General features: G+C 44.4%; 3 protein-coding genes across 5 annotated transcripts in view; 2 read left to right on the forward strand and 1 right to left on the reverse strand.

Annotated features, from left to right (window-relative positions):
• Positions 1-3,215, forward strand: part of hook2 (hook microtubule-tethering protein 2) — a 14,838-nt gene extending 11,623 nt beyond the window's left edge. For all 3 annotated transcript variants that reach the window (XM_030790232.1, XM_030790233.1, XM_030790231.1), the window contains 3 exons: positions 1,824-1,931; positions 2,248-2,319; positions 2,711-3,215. In XM_030790232.1, the coding sequence (XP_030646092.1) occupies positions 1,824-1,931; positions 2,248-2,319; positions 2,711-2,836 (306 nt within the window). In that variant the 3' untranslated portion in view covers positions 2,837-3,215. The remainder of the gene's footprint in view (positions 1-1,823; positions 1,932-2,247; positions 2,320-2,710) is intronic.
• Positions 3,216-6,228: 3,013 nt separating this feature from the next.
• trir (telomerase RNA component interacting RNase) lies at positions 6,229-8,432 on the forward strand. The gene is made up of 3 exons (XM_030790306.1): positions 6,229-7,049; positions 7,451-7,528; positions 7,812-8,432. Exons 1-3 carry the CDS (start codon positions 6,768-6,770, stop codon positions 7,917-7,919), a joined length of 468 nt encoding a protein of 155 aa, XP_030646166.1. The 5' UTR covers positions 6,229-6,767; the 3' UTR covers positions 7,920-8,432.
• A 1,360-nt stretch (positions 8,433-9,792) lies between these two features.
• ubn2b (ubinuclein 2b) lies at positions 9,793-18,531 on the reverse strand. The gene is made up of 17 exons (XM_030790193.1): positions 18,180-18,531; positions 17,998-18,113; positions 17,383-17,493; positions 17,030-17,131; positions 16,759-16,890; positions 16,491-16,597; positions 15,723-16,218; positions 15,109-15,179; positions 14,323-14,559; positions 13,916-14,026; positions 13,565-13,708; positions 13,290-13,340; positions 12,966-13,008; positions 11,548-12,795; positions 10,657-10,843; positions 10,111-10,179; positions 9,793-9,897 (listed from the first exon to the last, which is right to left on the reverse strand). Exons 1-17 carry the CDS (start codon positions 18,313-18,315, stop codon positions 9,851-9,853), a joined length of 3,408 nt encoding a protein of 1,135 aa, XP_030646053.1. The 5' UTR covers positions 18,316-18,531; the 3' UTR covers positions 9,793-9,850.
• Between the last annotated feature and the right edge of the window lie 226 nt (positions 18,532-18,757).

Below are 18,757 nucleotides of genomic sequence, written 5' to 3' on the forward strand. Positions count from 1 at the left end.
TCATACAGTGAGAGCTGTCATAGCAGTGTGTATGGTGATCATACAGTGAGAGCTGTCATAGCGGTGTGTATGGTGATCATACAGTGAGAGCTGTCATAGCGGTGTGTATGGTGATCATACAGTGAGAGCTGTCATAGCGGTGTGTATGGTGATTACACAGACAGTGAGAGCTGTCATAGCGGTGTGTATGGTGATTACACAGACAGTGAGAGCTGTCATAGCGGTGTGTATGGTGATTACACAGACAGTGAGAGCTGTCATAGCGGTGTGTATGGTGATTACACAGACAGTGAGAGCTGTCATAGCGGTGTTTATGGTGATTACACAGACAGTGAGAGCTGTCATAGCGGTGTGTATGGTGATCATACAGTGAGAGCTGTCATAGCGGTGTATATGGTGATTACACAGACAGTGAGAGCTGTCATAGCGTTGTGTATAGTGATCATACAGTGAGAGCTATCATAGCGGTATATATGGTTATCATACAGTGAGAGCTGTCATAGCAGTGTGTATGATTATCATACAGTGAGAGCTGTCACACCGGTGTTTATGGTGTTTATGGTGATCATACAGTGAGAGCTATCATAGCGGTGTGTATGATGATCATACAGTGAGAGCTGTCATAGCCGTGTATATGGTGATCATACAGTGAGAGCTGTCATACCGGTGTTTATGGTGATTACACAGACAGTGAGAGCTGTCATAGCGGTGTATATGGATAATATACTGCGAGAGCTGTCATAGTGATTAGGGCTGGGTATTGGCACAGATGCCCCGATTCAATTCGATTCAATTCACAAGCTAACGATTTGATTCAATCTGATTCGATAATGATTCAATAGGAATGAGATATGAAATACTATGTAGCAGTGTTCCATAGAGTTGTTTAAAAAGCTCTAAAGGGAACACCAGTTTACAACTGCAGAGTCACTGGAGACAAACTATGAAAACCACTGAAGAGGTATGACAGCGCTGCAATTATCGATAAAAAATATCATTCTGTGATAGCTATTCACTTTAGCCTTCCTGGTCACTGAGGATCCGTAGTGTATGAACTCCCAGTGGAAAGGCAAATCCATTCAGTATCTACATTACACACAGCTAGCTAGCTACGGAAATGTTCCGGTTGACCTTAGCGAGCTCTCCTCATCAGTAATAATATTTTACCGATCGATATCGAATCGGACGAATTTTAAAAATCGACTAAACAATATTTTTGCACATCCCTAATAGTAGTGTATATGGTGATTACACAGGCAACGAGAGCTAGAAATGAAAGTTTCATTTAACATCACTTTAAATAGGATTTTATGTAAGACTGTGTATGCATGATGAACTTGAAACACAAGAGACACGCGGCAGTGTGAGTCCGTGTGATGAGCATTGTGAGTAGTGTTAGTGAGTATTCCTGTGCTGTGAGACTGTCCCGTGAGACTGTCACTTGGCACTCAGGCTGCGTTTCGCTGCTAAATGTGACTCTGTGGAGGTGGTGTGTCAAAAGAACAAGTTTCAGTACAGTCTTCCAGTGTAGTTTTGATTTGACTCTTTTTTTTGTGTTGTTTTGGTTTCCTCCCATCCCACGTTTCCCAGAGTAATGTGTGTGATGGGACAAAGAGGGAGTGCCCAGAAAAACATTTACCGGCTAATCATCTTTTTGGAAGACAATTATTCTCTTGGTTCATTCATAACAAATACAGACTCCACACTCTGGACATGATAACTCCAGTTTCCTCTTAATAATGTGTGTGCGTGTGTGTGTGTGTGTGTGTGTGTGTGTGTGTGTGTGTGTGTGTGCGTGCGTGCGTGCGTGTGCCTGTGTGTAGGTGATAAAGACTCTGGATCCAAAGCAGAAAACTCACAATGAAGCACCAGAGGTTCAGGCTCTGAAGAACCAGCTGTCTGAGCGGGACAGAAAAATCCAGCACCTTGAGGTTCCTAATGCACACACACAGACACACACACACACACACACACACACAGACACACACAAAGCCATTCCTCTCTGTATCCTCAAGTACACTCACATGCTGAGGAAAAGAATACACTAAAGATTCAAGTTCTGGATTTGGACTGTTTAACATAATGTGTTATATTCAGAAGTTACACACCGAATGAGCTGAATGTCTGTTTACACTACTCACTGGCCTATCTCTCTCTCTCTCTCTCTCTTTCCTCTCCTCTTCTCTTCTCTCCTCTCCTCTCCTCGCTCTCTCTTTTCTCTCCTCTCTCTCTTTTCTCCCTCTGTAGAAAGATTTTGAGAAGAGCAAATCCAGACATGATCAAGAGGAGAAGCTTATTATCAGTGCCTGGTACAACATGGTGAGACGTTTTCACACTCATTCATTCACATTCATTCTCACTCACTCACACACACACACACACACACACACACACACACACACACAGACAAACACACACAGACACTCCATCAGTCTTCACATCCTGTTTTGTCTACTCTTCTTCACTGTTGAATAATAACTGTTGAATGATGTATTTTTTATGACTGATTTATAGAGAAGTGGGGTATGCTATGAAGCAGGATAGTATTAAGTCAAAAGCCAAGACTGTCCAACCAGTGTGTAATAAGCGCTCTCTGTCTCTTTCTCTGTCTCTGTCTCTGTCTCTCTCTCTCTCTCTCTCTTTCCCTCTTTCTCTCTTTCTCTCTTTCTCTCTCTCTCTCTCTCTCTCTCTCTCTCCCTCTCTCTCTCAGGGCATGGCGCTGCATCAGAAGGTGGCAGGGGAGAGGTCTGGGTCTCAGGCCCAGTCCTTCCTGGCCCAGCAGAGACAGTCCACTCAGGCCAGGAGGGGCCTTGGTGCTCGCCTGCAGCCCAGATGAAACACATACGCACTCAGAGAGAGCAGGCCACCCTGATACTGCCCACTCCCATGTCCCCTTGATGCCTTAACTAGAATTTTCTCTCCGTTCTGGACAACTGAATGACTACTGACCTCTTGTGGTCAAGGCTGGTAAATGTTCTAAATTCAAAGACTACTCTCTAAGACTGATGTTTGTGGGCAAGAGAGAGGGAAAGAAAAATGAAGAGGTCTTTCAGAGAGAGAAGAGGAGCTCGGTCTTACTGTGGATTGACAGATTGCGGTGGAAGAAAAGACATGTTCACATTTCACTAGAAATGTACCTCGTTTGATCCCTCTGTGGTGATCCCTGTATGCATATTTTTCATTAGTGTCGTGAAGGATATTTCTGAAGAACAAGGGAGCCGCACATTGGTGTTCATCTATTATGTCCCTCAGACAATCATATATACTTTTCTATGGTTTCTCTCTCCTATTCTGCCACTGTATCTGTCATGAAAATGCAATATTTCATTCTTATCCCCAAACGTAGGCGCGTCTGACTATAGTATCACAAAGTTCAACAGGGTCTTCTGTGTGTGTGTCTTTTTTTTTTCCCCCATGTGTGTTTGTGTGTGTGCGATTGTGCGTGTGTGTGTGTGTATAGGTGAAGGTGGGATTGTTGTTGTCTTCTCATTTGTGTTATGCAGGTGAGGGGTTTATTCGTATGATTTTTAACCTGTATTTTTATGAATCTTTCAGTTACCCTCTCCCCTTTTTCTGTGTTTTGTTTCGAGTTTTAGCTGCCACCTAAAGTGTGCGTATGTGTTTGTGTCTACAGTATTAGACTTTGAATCATGAAAGCAGTCTTACTTAAAATTGAAATATGGAGCATAGAGACGATAGTTAGTAGTGCTTTACTCAGTAGGTGTAGATCTGGTGATTTTCTTTTTGTTTTGTTTTGTTTTTTACCCTGTGTTTAGTTGCTTTGATTTCGTTGTTTGCGATTGAATGTGGATTGTGGATTGGACGACACGTGAGGAAGATCTCACTGTAAAGTCACCTGTTGTTTTAGTGCCTCTTTAATCTTCAGCAATAGGTATTTATCCATTTAATCCCTCTCTGTCCTCCACTTTTCTTCTCAGACTAAACACTGCACCTTTTAATCCCCCTGTATAGAGATTTCTTAACGGCTATTAATCTGTGTCACTTTGATAATGAATTTATTCAAAAATTCGTCTCTTCTGGCAGAATGTTGACACTTGTGTGAACTCAGAAATCTGTTCAGAGATATTTCACTCTGTAACAGCTACCGCGACGGCTTTGCTGTTTCCACAGCACTCAGAAGATCGGTTCTCTCAAGTGATTTTTTTTTTTTTTTTCCCCTGCGCTCTCGATTAATTTGTTAAACAGGATGAATGAAATTTCATATGATTTCACTCTCAACACTGAGAAATACACGGAATAATATATGATCAAAATATCGGAAGTGAAGCTGCTCTTAACACAGCTGCACTTTGAGAGAAAGCTGATGAACTTTGGCTGCTTGAATAGTTGTTAAGTTATATTGACTAACTGGATGTGTTTCTGTAGGCAGGTATGCTGGCATTTTAATTGCTGTATTTTGTCAACCCCTGAAAGGTATTTGATTTCTAGACTGGATTTTAATCATGTACTCAGTTTGGAGTAACCTGCCATAGTTTGACACTAAAGAATGATGCAGTGCTCTGTTTTACTCTAAATTATTGGCTGAGTTTTAGAGCCTGTTTTTGAAGGTACTTTCTATTGACACTACTGTTTTTTTTGTTTGTTTGTTTTCCCTCTTTACACATTTTCACAACTCTGCTTACTGATCCAATAGTCCTTCTACTGGAAGCTTTAAGATTTTGTGAAACTACCTGTGCATCGGTGATCAGACAGAATTTAATACTACAACTGTGTTTTCTATGCTCATTCTGTTTGAGAATATGTTTTGTTTGATGGTTTTGATTGTGAGTGTGCGTTTTCTGTTTAACTTGGTTTGTTGTTAGTACAGAGCACTAATATTCTGAATATGGGATGTATTTTTACACAGTCTGTCACTTCCTCTTTTTTGTGTCTGAAGGCGCGCGCACACAGTGAAATTGTTCTTTGTGATGCACAGTGGTGTTATTTCTCTGTTTAATGACTGTTTAGAGAGTGATGAGTGTAGGAATGCAACACAGGTTGTAGGTGATTTAGTCAGTCTGTTCTACATTTTGCACTATTACAATAAAACATGTACTGCTGGTATCAGTGTATGTGTGTGTGTGTGTGTGTGTGTGTATAACTTCATGGTCAGATCTCTGAATGATTGATTGATGAAGACTGTTTCTCCCCATCCTGTTCATTAGCGCTGAGAAGTCTGAGTGGAGTGGTATTGGAATACTTAGCCCATAAGTTTTGACTTGTAGTTTAATGAGCTTAAATGAGATATAATACCTCAAACTCTTATGGCCACCACTTTCTAATATAATATATAATAATATTTATATTGTCATACTTGACAAAACTACTAAATATATATTTTTTTTTCCATGTGCTATATATTGTATATATTACTGTAGGACCAAGTACAATATGTACAGTTAGACAGAACACACACAGAGGCATGCATGCATACACATAGACGCTCATTTACACAGACTGGAGGGTCAAGTGAAGAACACCTTTTATTTTTAATAATGAGAGAGTTGACTGTGTATGTGAAGTGTTTGTTAACTAGCACTGAGGTCAGGGGAGTATGTGTATGTCTCTGTCTGAAGACAGTGTCTGCCCTCTGTAACGCACAGAGTGTCTCTTCTTCTTTGTCTGTAACCACCATTAAGCTACAAGAAAAGAAAACTCTCAACCAAGTTCATCTCTGCGTCTCTTTATTATTTTCAACATACATCAGATATCCAACATTACCCAACAGTACTGCTGTGACTATTTATTTGTTTATTTATTACTACTTTTCCCCCTTTCCTTCTGCAGTATTTGTACTGTATTTTGAGTTGTATTACACTGGGACCAGTGAATTTGCTTTTTCGTCATCCTGCAAGGTATAATAACAATAAACGAACTTGAACTTGAAAAGTACACGTCATTACGTAGCATGGCATACTATTGTGCCATATAACGTTCCGGATTTCCGACTGCATAGGAGTACATATTTGCGTGTATATTTAACCTAAATGATCAAAAATACATATAACGCAGCGTTTATTCAGTTCTTTAAGTTACAAATTTTATCATTTGCATGCTTATTTATGTATGTACTAGAGCCCGTGCTCCTAATTTTGGTAATGATCACTTTTTCATTTAGCCGGCCGCCCAACAGTAGGTGGCAGTAAAGCGCATAACCCTTCCAGATTAAACCATTGTCATCTGAACGCACAGAGAAAATTCAAGATGGCAGATAGCTAAGGACGGAAAGAAAGTTCTGAGAAAAACACTCGTAGTCTGTATGATTTCTATTATATTCACGAGACGGTATATTTGTTTTGTGTGTGCTCTCTTTCTTGTTATATAAATACAATCGTCCTGTTGAATCTTTGAAAGATTTTTCAACCTTGTGTAGTATAAATTAATTTGATTAAACAAACGAGTAGCTAAGCTAGCAAACTGACATCAGCCTGTGAGCTTTTGTGTGCGCCCAGGGAGGGCATGAGTGTTGTTAGCCAGCTAGCACACCGCATTGCTTCTCCATAGCTGTTGTTGACGTATTTGGAGGCACAAATTGGGATATACTATTACTGTGGTGTTGCTGTTAACGCTAAATATTGTGTGTGTCCTGGAGCTCCGAAATCCGGGCTTTGGCTGAGACTTGTCTCTGCAAAGGCTCTAGTTCAAATAAGATACTTTTAACCGACTTGCGTAAGCGTTGCAAGCAATCGGCTGAGTGAAACGAACGAGCCGAAATCTCAGAAAAAAACAAACAAACTGAATATTTATGCGATTTAGAACAATCTAACATGGACGCAAAATCTGACAGCTGGAAAAGTCAACAAAGCAGCAGCAATAGTGGCGAATCCAGCGGCAACAGCCCCGGCTCGCCTGCTAGCCCGGGACCCGACGGCCACAAACCTGCTGTGGGTAATGCGTTTGCCAACGACGGCAGCTTTATGGAACTGTTCAAGAAAAAGATGGAAGAGGAACGAAGGAAAAAAGAAATGGAAGAAGGGAGCAGCAACAAAAGCACCGCAGGAGAAGGACAGTCGACACAGGAAAAGAAGCCGATTAGCGTGACCAGCTTTGTAAGGGGTTTGGCAGTTGCTATAGCCACTGAAAACTATATTAGATTTTTCTATGAAACACTGCTAATACAATGAAATCAATGTTGAATTCATAACTTAGAGTGAGCTGTTATTTCATACGTTAAGATAAAAGTGCTTCATCACCACTTAAATTCATTCATATTACCGTGCAGCCCTGCCAAATCTGGCTTCCACGAACCCTGACTACCATAACAGGAAGATGGTTGTGAAGATCAGCGTATATCGCTACACAAAGTATTCCTGCTAATGATCAGATTAGGCAAGACAATGACAGGGTTTGCGACTGAATGTTATCTCGCTGTCGGGGCGGGAGAGGGGGCCGATGGCAGTCCGCTTCACCATGGCTCGTATAACGGTTACAGTCTTCTCCCCTAACCCAGGTGGGCAAGCGGAGAGGCGGCGCCAGGTTGGCCCTCAAGACCGGAATGGTGGCGAAGAAACAAAAATTGGACTCGGAGGTGCGTATTTCTTTCTCTTCTGGTAGACATGGCTAGAGACGTTAACGACTTCACCCTCGAGTTTTTTGGTTGGTTGGTTTGGTTTTGTTTGCACAGGTAACGATTTTTGTGATTAGTTCATTTGATTGGGCCTCTAAACATAACGTAAGGCTTGCATTATTGTTACTTAACTTTCCCCCGTACAGACCTGTCGCGCTCACAGTCTCTTTGTACATGGCATATTTATATTTTCAGGACATCTATTACAAAGTGTCTTAATAATGAATTCTGATTGCTTGCCTAGGGTGAAACAGGTAAAGGGGACGCGTGGACTAAGTACATGGCTGAGGTGAAAAAATACAAGGCCCATCAGTGTGGCGATGATGACAAAACCAGACCACTGGTCAAATAGACTCTGAGATGCCAGCAGGGTGCTGAGGCCAAACCCCACAGGACAGCCACCAAATCTTCCCCTTACTGCCACATGCTCAGTAATTACAAGTCCACAATCACAAGATGATTTCTTGTTTGTTTGTGTGGGTTGTTGTTTTTTTTTGTTGTTGTTTTTTTGGGGGGGGTTTCCTTAGTTTTTTTTTCCTCCTTCATTTTTTTTCCCTCATTGAATGTTAGTAATTTGATTTTTAGCTTATCAGTTGCAGTTAGACTTAACCTAGGCAGTTCTGCCAGGTGTATTTCTGCAACAGAAGGTTTTGTGAACCAATACTGTTCTGAGTTGTCCATATGGATGGTTTTGCTGGAAAAAAAAAAAAAAACAGACTCAGATTTGCAGAATTTACCTCTAGGTGGAACTGCCCATGATGATGCTTTTAAAAATGGAATATATTGTTAAGCTCATGGCTGTTATTGTTGTGATTGTAGCACCTGAACTGACATGCCGCCTTGTTGATATTTTGTACTTTTCCTGTTTGGTATTAAATGTTGCCTGAATTTAAGGTAAAGATTAAAATGCTAAGCATTGAACATCTGTGTCACATCTTTGCATAGTTTACTTACAAAGTGTCTTGCTTTAAATCGAGAATGTATCTGATTAAATGAACATTTTTATCAAGTCAAAACAACCAGCCATTTTGTCAGGGAAGATGGGTAATGCAAACTATAGCTCATGTCATCATCTTACCTCAGGTTAAAGATAGTGTCTCCTAAAAGCCTAAACATGACTCTCTTCTCCTGCCAAGTCAGCAGGACAAGTGAGCTGCGTGGAATGACTAGGTAACTCTTCAGAGGTCAAGGCACCGGTACTTGTGTGATGTTTTCTGACTATGTTCAACTGGTCAGTCCCGTAGTCTGTGCCAGGGTGTGAATGTACCAGTGTTGACTGAGGAGAGCTGCATTTGCACAGTGTTACTTAAAGGATGATAGCTGAGAGGAGCTCAAGGTATGGATTCCAGACCAGTTTGGGGTTTTGAAAGGTTCAGGATGTTTTGTTGTTGTATACACAGTATTTAAGGGGGAGGAGTGCATTGCAGCTTCTTTGGCTACAGTTCACCTTTCATGCCTGACCACTGTTTAGATATTAATGAACAGACTGACATCAAAAGGAAGCATCCATTCCCTCATTCATATGCACTCTCAGAGGGACCAAAACAATGTTGGACAGGAGACAGTCAGAGTTATCCACACAATGTTTCCCTTTGCAAACAGACTCAAACAAGGCGACAGCTCAGATACAGGCAAAGACCAGACATGTCAACAGTCATCTGGAAACACAGGGCAGTAACAAACAAGCATTCATCCTGCATCATTCTTTGACTAAGGCTTTTCATTTTATTTTGTGTATTGAAGCAGAAGTAAACAAATTTTTCAAAATTCAAGTACATTACAAAGGTTTCCAGGCCCCTCATTCTCTTGGTTTGATTTCATAGAGGATTCCTTACATAGTCCTATTGGGAAGAGCACCAGAGACACACGGACCTACGCATGAGAGAGGGAGGACTAGACTCACACACTCAGTCTTGCAGCTTCAGACAGAGCAATATACAACAGTGACGCTGCACATACATACATACATACACACACACACACTTTCCTCCCAGTCCACAGTGATAAAGGTCTGTTTGTGTAAACATTGGCAAAAATATACATGAAATTTCAACCATTCCAATAAGAATAGTAAGAATATTTTAAGCAAGAATATTCAACTGTTTAGAAAAATATTTTCTTTCTCTCATTTTGGACAGTCCAGAGACCATGCATATGTCAAGAGGGTTGGGGATGGGTACAACTCATTTATAGACAGCTGTTTGTCGTACAAAAAAAACAAAACAAAAAAACAACACCCAGGATTCCTGTGTAAGAGCCTTAATATTCATCTGAGTTTCTCCATTAGAGGGACTTCCTCTTCAAATCCCCACCCTGGCTTTGATTGACATCTAAAAACAAACAAAAAAAGAATGAAATATTTACAAACAAAAAAACCTACTAAACTACCTAAAAACAAGTACGAACATTTAACACTAAAGACAAGTAGAAACGTGACATTATAATGGCTGAACGAGCGACAGACGTGCAAATGACACCAGACACGCAGAGAGCAGGAGGGTCAGAGAGGTCAGGGGTCGGGGAGGGGCGGGGTCAGAGTTTACCTGAGAAAGCCAGTTGTAAGTGTGGAGGCAGAGCAGCCTGGGGCCCAGACACAAGACCCTTATACACATCTGAGGAGAGATGGGATGGAGGGATGGAGATAAAGGCATAGAAGGGAACAAGGAAGGTAAGAAAACGACAGAGCAGAAAGACAAGAGAAGTTGTTGAGTCACGGTTTTGAAAGAGAGTGAAAACACAGATGGCGAGAGAGCCAAGAGTGAGCAACATGAGCAACAAATGAGGATACAAAATGAGAAAATGCCATGAACAGAAACAGATGCTCAGCACAGAAAAACACAGAGCAACCAATCAGCAGAATTAGACAAACTACAGACACAAAGTACAACTAACAGTCTAACAGTCTCACTCACATACACACACAGACACACGCAAACCTGGAATAAATCCCTGAGCACCTCAACTCACCACAAAAAAAAAACAAAAACACACACACACACCAGGAAAGACAGGAACAGGCTGATAAGTTTGTCACACCTTACACTATAAACTGCATTAGGGCGCATGTTTAGTGAGCTGTGTTGACTCACTCTGTGGCAGAGAGAATCCCGTGCTGCTACTCGCGGCTGAGGTGCTGGCTCCAGTGATGGTGCCTGAGGCTGCGGGCAGGTTCAGTAGGCTGGGGAACTGGAATGGCACCAGGCCTCCCAGCATGCCAAAACCCAGAGACAGAGAGGGGGAGGCCGAGGACAGGAGACTACTACTGGCCGACGATACCTGAGGGCCAGAATCAAAGCATGAGGACACATTCTCACACACATTCACTGACACTGTGGGTTTTTTTTTTTTTGTGATGGTCCCACAGCATGTCAGTTTGAGAGGCTTCAGTGGTATACACTGGCTTAGTGGATTTTACATGAACTTGACTGAAACGCCCCTCCGACACAGGGCGTGATGAGAACTGTCATAAACAATAACAACGCTACAGCGTATATTAATACTTATATAATGCACAAGAAACACAAACACGCACACTCTGTATTTACTTTGAGTTGCTTTTGTTGTATGTAAGGCACTATGAAAGCCCCTACTTAAAGCCCTCACTTAATCCGTTCTGTTGTCACTATCTTTTTACTTATTTCCCTCTCGGCCTTTGCTGCACATCTCCATCTGACAGTGTAGAGCAGGGGTGGGCAAATCCGGTCCTGGAGGGCCATGGTCCTGCTGTTTTACTTGTCGACCAACTAAATACAGTCTCTGATTGGCTGAAGAGCATGCACACCTGTTTTCAAAGTGAAAATCGACAGGTAGCTAAGAGGTGAAAACAAAAACCGGCAGGACACCGGCCCTCCAGGACTGGATTTGCCCACCCCTGGTTCAGAGAGTTGTTGGGAAATCACAATGGTAACGGTAACGTGGAAAAGGGTGACCAGAGAGGAATAGCTTAGAGCCGAAATGACGCCGTAGACACTAACCCTCACCTGAGCAAGCTGCGAAGAGGCAGGCGCTGTGGAAACAGACACCATTGGCTTAACCACCTGACTGGACCCGCCTGCCGGCCTCTGCCGTTGCGTGTGATTGGCCGAGCCGCTTGCGGTCGAGGCACTGGCAGGCGGGTGTTTGGAGATGGAGGATGTGCTTGTGAGGCTGGTGTTGACCTGAGAGGAGGGACTGTATCCGGCCCCCACCCCAGAAAAAGGGGGATGAAAGGCCGGGCTTTTGGAGGAATGCTGCTGCATGCTTGGTAGTGTTGACGTGCGTTGGTGAGACGGGGGGGTGGGGCCAGGGGTGCGGGGGGTGAGTTTGAGGATGGCAGAGCTGCTGCTGTGGGGAGATTTTGTGAGCGTGGCATGCATGGGCGTAATAAAGTTGGACTGCTGGTGTGGATGGGCTTGTGCATGGGGTTTGGGTTGAGAGACTGAGGGAGAGGCCGCGGGGGAGTCGTGCGTCATGGTTTTGGACTGGGAGGACTGGGACAGATGCAGGGTTTGCGGGTTCTTGGCGTTGAGAAGCGAAGGGGAAGCGAGCACGTGTGTTCGTGACTGTGTCGCAGGAGAGCTGCTCTCTGCTGTGCTGGTGCGTGTGTTATTGCTGCTTTTATGGGGGCCTGACGGTGTCGACACTGCTTTTATTCCGGGAGAACCGAAGCCCTTCTGAGGGGGCAAGAGCGGCGAGGCTGTGGGGGGTGGGCGGGGTTTCGGTGGGGAGGGGGAACCGGGTAGGCTGAGCTTGTTGCCCGCGGCAACAGAGGTCCGCTGCACCCCCATTAGAGATTGTCTCTGAGTCTGTGATATGGGGTTCCCTCCCTTTATCACTCCCGGTCCTTCGCTCCGCGGGGTTGACACGAGGGAGGTGGAGGCAGATGGAGCCCTGGAGTGGGAGGAGGTAGGGACGTAGGGAGAGGTGGAGGCGCTGCCGGGTGTCGTGGTGGAGCCTTTCTGGGGCAGGATGGGAGAGGCGTGTTGGGATCCAGCGGCGGCAGGTTTGGGGCCCTCGGGAGACGAGGGGCTGTCTGCCTGTACCAGGCCTTTAGCAGCACTGCTCAGCAGAGCGAGGGCGTGAGAGATGGAGTCGAGAGACGGAGCTCCCAGATCCTCATCCAGCGAGTCTGATAAACAGATGGGTTCAGAGGGAGACGGCGGGGGTTTTCGGACCACCTGTGCGAGCGAAGGTGACGGTGTGGCCTCGATGGAAGGTGCTGGCCGCTGGACCCACCCAGCATCCTGTGGCTTTGAATTAAAAAAAAAACAAAAAAAAAAACAGATGTTTAATGAGCAGACAAGTTAATGCTATTAAAAGAAATTCTGGAAAAAAGTGTGGGGGGGGGAATTCATTTTCTATGGTTATCTTGCAGAGAGAGACAGAGCACAAGTGTAACCATGTCTGTGGACTCATTTACCTTGGGTTTAGGTTTTGGGGTGGAGACAATCTTTTTCTTCGCACTAGAAATTCAAAAAGACAAAGAATATGAGAAAAAAAAATTCTATTCTTTTCTCCAGCTTGACCAGGCAGTTGAACCTAGCCTTTACACCACACTCAGTCAGCACAGCAATGTTTATACCAAGCCCGTATGATGTACTTATTTTATTATAAATAAATAAATAAATAAAGACACTAAACACTGTGACTTGTGTGTCTTCACTCATTATATTCCAATCATTACTGCTCTGGTCCTGAGTATAGGTAGAGCCACTGGGCTGATGGGCAGAGAGATCTGACTCACGTGTTCCCTGTGAGGTGACTGTGGACCATTCGGCTCTCTTTAAACAGCATCCTGAGACAAGAACGGGGACACAGACGGCGGAACGTCACAACCAACCACAGAGTGGAAAAATACTACAGCTATCGAAAACAACCGCTTTAAAAAAAAAAACAACTGCACTCAGCAAATTATGAAACAGAAGTCACGTGAAACACCAACAGAACTGTGAGGCTTCCGCTGGAATGTTACAGTACAATCACAGACACGGACATGCGTGCACACACAGAGATACAGACCTGGCCTGCATCCAGCCTTTGGGCCACAGTGGTTTGACTTCTGTCTCCATGAATGCTTTAAGGTAATCCTCCGGGGAGAGGGAATTCTGACCCTCCAGCTCATAGCAGCCCAATTTCACCTTCACAAGGTTACAGAGCAGATTCCTACCACACACACACACACACACACACACACGCGCACGCGCACGCACACACACACACACACACACACACACACACACACACACACACACACACACACACCAAAAACCTGGTTACATTCCTAGACAGCTGACAGTATGCAGAGTGAACAAACAAGCAGAGCGGCTGAGACGCTCAGGGGGAGGAGTGAGTGGGCGGAGCTTAGCGTACCTGAGCTTGTCATCCCAGATAAACTTCTTCCGTGGTCCCATCACCCTCTTCCCTGGCTTCTCTTCATCTTCCTCATCAGAAACGTTCTTCTCCCCTTCCTCTGACTGCTGTCTGTAGGGTTACACAAACAGTCTCATGCACCGACACACACACACACACAGCCCATCTCCAAACGAAAGTAATCATTCTGTGGCAAGAAATGAAACTTAATCTAGGTCAATACTGAGTGACTATGAATCAGGACTTTTAAGCACAAAATCCAAATGGTGGCTACTACTAACTGATTCTCATTCAGGGGCATATAAAACAAAAAAAACAAAAAACAGAGACAGAAAGAGGGAGGACCAATGATAAAGGGAGAATGGTTAGAGAAACAGAGGTGAGATAACTGTAATAAGTCTCTTTACTTAGCGTTCTTGGCCAGACAGTCCATGTTGTATCGGGCTATCTGTTCAGGCATGACGTTGCAGACGGCCAGTTTTAGCTTCAGCAGCGGCGTGCGCAGCCGGTCATCCTGAATGTTCAGACTGAGTTTCTTCATCCGCTTGAGAAGAGCCTCTTTATTACAGGGCACAAACGCCTCCATGTGAGAATACACCGCAGAACGTATCAACTGGGGCTGCTCCTGGACCTGTAACTCAATACTACAACACATACACAGAGAGAGAGGGGCAGGGACACAGACAGACACACACACACACACACACACATACACAGAGAGAGAGGGGCAGGGACACAGACAGACACACACACACAGACAGACAGACACACAAACACACACACACACACATACACAGAGAGAGAGGGGCAGGGACACAGACAGACACACACACAGACACACACACAGACACACACACAAACACACACACAAACACAGAGAGAGAGGGGCAGGGACACAGACAGACACACACACACACACACACACACACACATACACAGAGAGAGAGGGGGAGGGACAAAGACAGACAGACAGACACACACACACACACACACACACACACAAACACACACACACACACATACACAGAGAGAGAGGGGGAGGGACAAAGACACACACAGAAACACAGAAGGAGAAGGATGGAAGGACAAATTGGAAAAGGGGTCAGGTGTTTGAATTTGAGCAATATTTTGGTGACTTAATAAATTTAGCTTCGAAGGAGTGTGAAATAAACACATAGATTTTTTTTTCTTACTCAAGTAAAATATTATTCATATCCAGAGTAAAGAACTTCTTTCGTCCCTCTTCATCAAACTGCCGTGACGCCTAAACGCACACAAACACGCGCAGACATTAACATCAAGAATACAATGAAGGTTCAATTCAAGCAATTTTTAAATCAAACAAAAATAAAGTACCGAGGCAAAGTCAAAGTACCATAACACACTTACCCCCTCTTCCACCACTTCAATTCATCTAACTCTCTTTTCTCTCCCTCTCTCTCTCTCCATCTCTTTCCCTCACTACCTCTCTTTCCATCTCCTGATCACCATGCTCAGTCTCTCTTTCCCTGCTCTTTGACTACCATCCTGTCAGAAAGAGTTCAAACAAACACACACACACACACACACACTTTCACAATCATTAGAGTACACACGTTTCATGAACATCTGGAGGACAATAGAGCCTGAACAGAGATCAGACCAGTCTGAAAGTGTTAGAATGACAGCAATACTTTCTTAACCCGGTTAATCTCCATCTGTGACTGTGATGTGTGTTTCCTTAACCTGATCCCCATCCCTCTCTCTCACTCTCTCTCTCGAAGACAGCGTGATGTTGGTAAAACAGAACACACTATGAGGCACTCACAGCTCTCAGGTCCTCGATGCGTTTTGTGAGTGGCTCAGGGAGCCCACTGGGTAGAGGAGGTGGACATATGAGCCCGGTTCTGATGGCTCTGACGGGTCCGCTTTTCTGTCCAGATAGGCTGCCGTTCTCTCCCTGTCCGGGGCTGCCGGGCTGCGGAGAATCCAGCATCCCAAAGTCCAGATCTCCCATCAGGTCCTGTAACATGTCGCTCTCATTGGCTGAGCCCAGTAACGACATGACCATGTGGTCAGGGGTCAGGTCTGCCATGGACATGTCGTTGCCAGCCGTGCTGGGGTGGGAGTTGAGCAGAGCTTTGTTGCCAGGGGGCACACCGACGTTGCCGTGGGGACGCGCCACCTTCATCCCAGCGCTCAGGTTCTTCTTCTTTATCTCCTCTTTCTCGCGTGTAAAGCGTCGAAGCATTGCTGCCAGACTGAGAGAATCCTTCATCAGCTTCTTCCTCTTCTTCTTCTCTGGCCGATTCAAAGCAGACACTCTGTGTGTGTGGGGGGGGGGTGAGCAAGAGAGAGAGCAGTCAAATACAGTAAATGACTCGTATATTAATCCCAAATAAAACAGACTCCTCGCATTGAGCTGAGTCCACTCAAAATCATCATTACACAAAACTGATATCAAAAAACACGCATCAAAGTTTTACTCACTGCAATCAACTGACAAAAGCATTTTGCCGTCAACAGACACTACGCTCCAAACATTAAAACCCTAAACTCTCTCTGTGTTTTTTTTTCTTTTTCTTTTCAAACTCACCCCTGTTTTGGCACTCTGATCTTTTTGGGCTTCTTCTCCTCTAGGCCACTGCCATCCTGCTTTTTTCTCCTTCTCTTAATCGCTCGCTCCTCGCCGTCTTTCTGTTTCTGTCACATAGAGAAAACAGGGTTGACTCTCCTGATCTTTCAACAGGATGGTGTTAACACGTTCCTTTCGTTTGTTATCTGCTGAAGGACAAATGCGTTGACTGCCAATCATGAATTAAAGGCAGTCAACCTGAAGCCACAGGGGAATAACGTTCACTCACCTTAAACTGGCTGCCATCCTTTCTGTCCTCCTCCCCCTCTGAATCAGACGCTGCTCTAAACTGCAGTGTTCCTGTGTTAATGTAGAATCCTCCCAGCTTAGTGGTTAAAGAGGCTGGAACTAGTTCATCGTACTGGAGACAAAGGACAGAGAAAGAGAGAGAAGCGGGTTAGTGTGTGTGTGTATGTGTGCGTGTGTGTGTCCACAGTCAGTTACCAGAAGAAAGGAGGGATGGAGGACTGAAAAGAGTCGTGTCCGTCATTGATACTCACAGCCTCCGAGTTATCGATGAACGGGTCTGTCTCATCGTAACCGTAGCCGATATCGATGAGATCCTGCACTCGGTCTTTCCTCTTCTTCTTCCCTGCATTTCCCTACGGACATGCAGCCGGGACAACACAACACCTTACTTCACTCATCAGCAAGCATTAACTCACTCATTCTGCTGTATTCGAATGATGAAATTAAATAACTGAACATAAATGCATCTATAGTTTTAAGAGACACAGCTACATGAGGTGCTCAACAGTCAACAGAACCTCACCAAACTAATTTATGCTACTCTCATACACGTGTCTCTCACGGATTATCTTTTCTGATAAAGAAAAAAGGGAAAGTGACATACGTATTTGCTCTCAAATTTCCTGGCAAGAGCTTCAACTTCTAATCTCTCTTTTACATCATCTGCAAAGGGGTCATTAGGGTCAAGTGCTGGGGTCAGGCCCACTGGAACATTCTTCACCTGTGTGACAGAATCGGGGGAAAAAGGTAGCACAGACGTGAGACAAAGGGGTTGTTACTCAGGGGATTTATGAACTCTGCAAAGGGAAGTGCGAGCCAGAGATATATGAGTGATATACGACTTACACAACAACGTAGGACAATCCATTGCAATAAAATGCAAAAAAAAAAAAAACACTTATCTAATTACTACAAAGTTATTTTCATTCTTGCACGGTTATGATCTGTCACACTGTTATGACCAGGTCACCTGCTGTTGTTGTGATAAAAACAATAAATGACGAAATTCTTTCGCGTTTAGTCATAATCAGGGAACGTCAGAGGGCTAAAGTTTTACCACGGTTCTCAGTTACTCCCATGAAGCTAACAATAGCTGACACTCTGCACTTCATCAGACCGTAACCATTTCTGGCCTTGCGGACTTGACAATGACAATGATCCTCCTATTTTCAGCTTGCTTGGCCTTTGGAACAGCTGGTTGCTGAAGCGATGCCTTTACCTTAAGAGAGTGAATCAACTCGCTGTAGTTAAATTCTGAAGATCCCTGTTCGTTAGGCTCCGACAATGACAGGTTCAGTCGCACAGTGACTTTCGGTTCCTCAGACTTCCCGTTAGCTGCTTGTTTCACATTGCCGAACACACCACCGCCGCCGCTACCACCCCCTGCCCCAGTGGCTGCACATCCGACCCCTCCATCTTTCCCATGATGGTGACTGCTTTCTGTATCTTCCTCCCGCCGCCGTTTCTTTGATTCGGTGCCTGGTGTAGTGTTGAATGTAGCGAGGGTGACGAATGGTACTTTTCTCGGATCGGCCATTTGATGCTGCCCAGCTACACCGTACTCTCACCGGGCAGACCGAGACTTCAGTCAATGTAGCTAGCACAGCTAGCAATTAGCCTGTGCTAAATTAGCTATTACCCGACAACTGACGATATATGGCTAACTGTTAGCTGCCTAAGTAAAGAAATGGTAGCTAAAACAACTAACTCCGCTGGATGGAGTACACAAGCTTCTCTCAAGCCGTTATTAATGGTTTTCGAAATCTAAAATGCAGCAAAATAAGTTTTTCTTTGCTTCCATGAAATTGTTAAGGTACTGGTGCATCTGAGGTGGCCATTTTAAATATCAGTAGCTAAACGGATTTATTCAGCAGGTCACTGAGCACGCGCAATGGACAAAAACGGAAATGTACCAAACTGGGAGAAAACAAGATCCAATAGGAAGTTAGACCGTCTCTCAGTGCCCGCCCACCTCACAA

Source organism: Chanos chanos, chromosome 13, assembly GCF_902362185.1.
Source record: "Chanos chanos chromosome 13, fChaCha1.1, whole genome shotgun sequence".
Taxonomy (NCBI): domain Eukaryota; kingdom Metazoa; phylum Chordata; class Actinopteri; order Gonorynchiformes; family Chanidae; genus Chanos; species Chanos chanos.